The 4,485-nt window shown below is 39.4% G+C and overlaps 1 protein-coding gene across 1 annotated transcript in view; it reads left to right on the top strand.

Moving 5' to 3' along the window:
- Positions 1–428: 428 nt before the first annotated feature.
- LOC121381725 (regulator of G-protein signaling 9-binding protein-like) overlaps positions 429–4,485 on the top strand; it is a 69,866-nt gene continuing 65,809 nt past the window's right edge. The window contains exon 1 of the mRNA XM_041511075.1: positions 429–1,219. Coding sequence (XP_041367009.1) covers positions 1,079–1,219 — 141 coding nt within the window. The 5' untranslated portion in view covers positions 429–1,078. The remainder of the gene's footprint in view (positions 1,220–4,485) is intronic.

Below are 4,485 nucleotides of genomic sequence, written 5' to 3' on the forward strand. Positions count from 1 at the left end.
AGAGAGACAGAGAGAGAGAGAGAGAGAGAGAGAGAGAGAGACAGAGACAGAGAGAGAGAGTGTAGTGGTTTTACACCTACCTATTGAATCGTTAAAACTCGCTCTGGGCTGGAGCCGGCACCGCGCTGCGAACCCAGTACCGACCAGCCTTCTGTCCGATGGCTTAACCACGACACCACCGAGGCCGGTTGTTCCACATTAATTTCGACGCACGTCCATGTACCTGCATACACGCACTAACAGGCCAGGAACCGCTGCTGTGCGTGTTAACTTACCGTTTCTATAGATACAATTTGTGCCAGAGTGTTTAGCGTACACTGAACACAATATTGATTAAATGGTATTATTTGAGCTTTATGTGGTTTCTCTCAAGTTCGCCCAGAGCTCGGTCACTCGACTAGGAATCACTGGCGGCATCAGTGCGCGAACGTAAGCCAGTCTTTGTCGTTGAGAGCTCTCTTTAAAAACTCTGTACAGGTAAGAAAACCCGGGGAAGAGGACAACACAGGTTAGAAGGTGCACAGGTGAAAAGGCGATGTTTGTACCAACAAGACTTTTTAACTAATTAATGGATTAAAAGGATAGAAAAAACAACAACAGCTTTGTTTCTTTATAAATGTTTTTAATTCTACAACGCTTGTAAAAGGAAAACAAAATGACAAAAGAAAGAAGAATGAAAAGAAAAGGAAATCACAAAATGGATATGTATGTTTGTAAACACGGCTTCAGCATCGTGTAGTGAAGTGAACAACAACAAAAAAGCCCACAAAAAACCCACAAAAACCCAAACAAACCCTCAACAACAACATCGCTCTGCAATAACCTACAAACATCAACGGTTGATTTTAAAACAGTTTGGTATTGGATTTCAGCGCTGAACGCTTGTGTCGCTGGATTCCTATAGTTAAAACCGATACATTTTGTTGTTTAAAGATTTTGACAGTTCTTGAAGATTCGCTCAAGATGTAGGAAGCAAACTGAAAGAGTTAAGACTTGTGAAGCGCTTTTGAAAGAGCGGCGGTGGCGATCGCGTAACCAAGACAATGTGGGTGACCACAGCAAGTGCCCGTGCGTGGACATGGCCTCGGAGTATTACCACTTCCAGACAAGACACGAGACGTCGTCGTCGTCGTCGCACGTAAATTTGGCGAGCGGAAATAGGGTAGGAATCGGGGAGGAGGGCAGTAGCGTCTCACGATCCTGTGAAGAGTGCACGAAGGTGAGTTTAATTTTTGTTTTTCTTTTTAATGTTTGAATTCATTATCCATTTTCAACATCATCATCATCATCATCATCACTAGCATCATCACCATCATCATCATCAACAACAACAACAACATCATCACCACTATCATCATCACTACCTCTATCATCTTTATAATCATCATCATCACTAGCATCATCATCATCACCACCACAACTATCACCATAATCATCATCATCATCCCCACCACCACTGTTACATCATCGTCACCATCATCTTCATCATCATTATCATCACTAACATCATCACCATCAGTAGTAATAATAGTAGTAGTGGTAGCAGCAGCAGCAGCAGCAACAGACGACGACATTATTATTATTATTATTATTATTATTATTACTATTATTATTATTACTATTATTACTTAAAAACACAAAGTGCAGTTATCAGGATTCGAACCTACTGTAACGATTCGCATGGTATTTGACAGACCGCGACCATAACCACTCGACCAACCAAGTCTTCCAGAAAAACATGTAAGCCCAAATAAAATAAAGCGTGGTAGTTGACAGACCGCGAACTTAAGCGCTCGGTCATCGGGACATCCACATAATATAATAATATAATATAAATTGAAGCCCATATAACAGTAAATGTAACAGTTTTGTATTAATATACAGCAGTTATTAAATTGCAACGGGGCTAATGACACTCTCGGGGACTAATAGTCCTCCAGCTGAAACGTCGACCAAGCAAATATAATATTTGAAAATATAATGTCCATTGGCAGGATTCGAACCTATTGCACAGATTCGCATGGCATTTGACGGCCATCGGGACATTAAAAAAAAATGGAGGTCCAGTTTAAAATACGTGCTGTTGTTGCTGTTGCCACTAGCAATATATAGTAGTAGCTTTATTACTAGTAGTAGTAGTAATAGCAGCAGCAGCAGTAGCAGCAGCAGCAGCAGTAGTAGTAGTAGTAGTAGTAGTAGCAGCAGCAGCAGTAGTAGTCGTAGTAGTAGTGGTAGTAGTAGTAGTAGTAGTAGTAGTAGTAGTAGCAGCAGCAGCAGTAGCAGCAGCAGCAGCAGTAGTAGTAGTAGTAGTAGTAGTAGCAGCAGCAGCAGTAGTAGTAGTAGTAGTAGTAGTAGTAGTAGTAGTAGTAGTAGTAGTAGTAGTAGCAGTAGTAGTAGTAGTAGTAGTAGTAGTAGTAGTAGTAGTAGTAGTAGTAGTAGTAGTAGTAGTAGTAATAGTAGTAATAGCAGCAGCAGCAGCTGGTTATAGTGGTGATGGTGATAGTAATAGGAATAGTGGTGTTGGCGGCGGCGGTAGTGGTGGTAGTCACAGGCGTGCCCCCCTAAATTTTGCGACAGTTATAATTTTATTATATATAAATTTTCACCCCCTCCAAAACTCCCCCAAAGTTCCCTTGGGATTCCGCCTCATGTCATTGGGGCCCCCCTAAATGGATTTTCTGGATCCGCCACTGGTAGTACACATACTAGTAGTGGTAGTGGTGAATGTAGAAACAGCAGCTCTCTGTAAACAGTTATTCGACATGATCAATTCAGGGGCAGATATCGGTTTGGGTAAAAGAAGATTTGAAAAGTGTCTATGAGCACTCAATTTATTAAAACTGCTTTGTAATCGCTGATCAAATCTTTTGGGAAGGATTTGTTCTGGTTTAGCTGTTTAACCCCCCCCCCCCCATCAATTTCAAGAAAATATGATTAAAATATATTCTGATGCAAACATAGTAGGGCCTATCCTTGACTTAAAAAGAAGAGAAAAGTTTATAATCCATATTCAGCCTATTGTTCTGGATTAACACACACCCCCCCCCCCCCCCCCCACCCCATGTGTCTCGAAACACCACGATTCGTATCAGGATTAGTGTAGATCTCACACCAAAGTGTATTGTACTCCAGCAAAGATCAGCCTGGTGTCTCAAAACTATAAAGGTATCACACCACTAATGTTTTTACACAGCCGAGCATACACACGTTATTCGATAAATAATGTAGGTCTGTACCTTTATTTCGACACACCACAATTGTAATTATACCGAATAAGTAATGTTTAAATTGTCTACCATAAACGAAAATAATAGCCTTCGCACTATTCTCCCCCAAAAACCCCCACCTCCCCACAACCCCCCCTAAAAACCTCAACATACAAACACACACACACACACACACAATCCCCCCCACAAAAATAACAGCACCCCCTTGCCCCCCCCCCCCCCCCCACACACACACAAAGATAAAACTAAAATAAAACAACAACAGCAACACAAAACAAAACTAATAAATACATTTTTAAAACAAGTTCATCAACTGGATTTTGTAATATTAGCACTCGTTACTCCAAGTAATATGGAAATAAGGATAAAAATCGATATTGATTTATTACAAAACATCGCGATATCCGGAAATGCATTGGTTTTATATATATATATATATATGTATTATCGGCTAAAAATCTGTTAAAATGGCTAAAATCTCAGGAAATGTAAAACTGTTTATTCTTGAAAAACCATCAAGTAGACCGAGTTATTGATTTTTCACATGCAGGCGCATTACATTGTTGGCAGAAACAAGATTGAAAAAGGGTGTAAAATTCACTTTTACATGCATTTCAATACACTATCTATGTCAGAATATGCTTTAAAGGCATACTGTCACGGATTTAAGGACCTTATTTCTCTAAAAATGGATAATAACTAAAACTTACATTAATTGTTGGAAACCAAATCTAGCTATTGCATCACCTTAACTGAACCATGATGGAGTGAAATCCACGTTAATCCTCTCTGCAATAGACCATTGCCATAATTCAATTATTTTTACAAAATGTCATTAATAAATGGAGTATGGTGGTTATGAAGATGGTTGAATAAAGTACATTTAGGGACTAATCAAATTATTTTTGTTCAGGTAATACTTTGTTAGACCATTAAATAGGTCAGTGGTCTGTGACAATATGCCTTTATATGTTGAAAGGGTACATTCGTTTTCATGGGGAAAACCCAACATATGTCCACCACAAAACAACTGAATTATCCACCTGTATGCCAGAGCTCCGCCTCAGTTTGCTGTTATATAAGTGGTTCAATATCACCTGCATAGTCTATCACTATATAACAGCAAACTGGGTGCTCTGGCATAAGGGTCGGAAATTAAAAAATCTTGTTATCATTTAGCACTACATGTATTAAGAAATAACAAGTGACTTCAAACCACTGAGTTATTTAAATACTACAGAGGTAACTTACATGCATT

Source organism: Gigantopelta aegis, chromosome 2 (genome assembly GCF_016097555.1).
Source record: "Gigantopelta aegis isolate Gae_Host chromosome 2, Gae_host_genome, whole genome shotgun sequence".
NCBI lineage: Eukaryota > Metazoa > Mollusca > Gastropoda > Neomphalida > Peltospiridae > Gigantopelta > Gigantopelta aegis.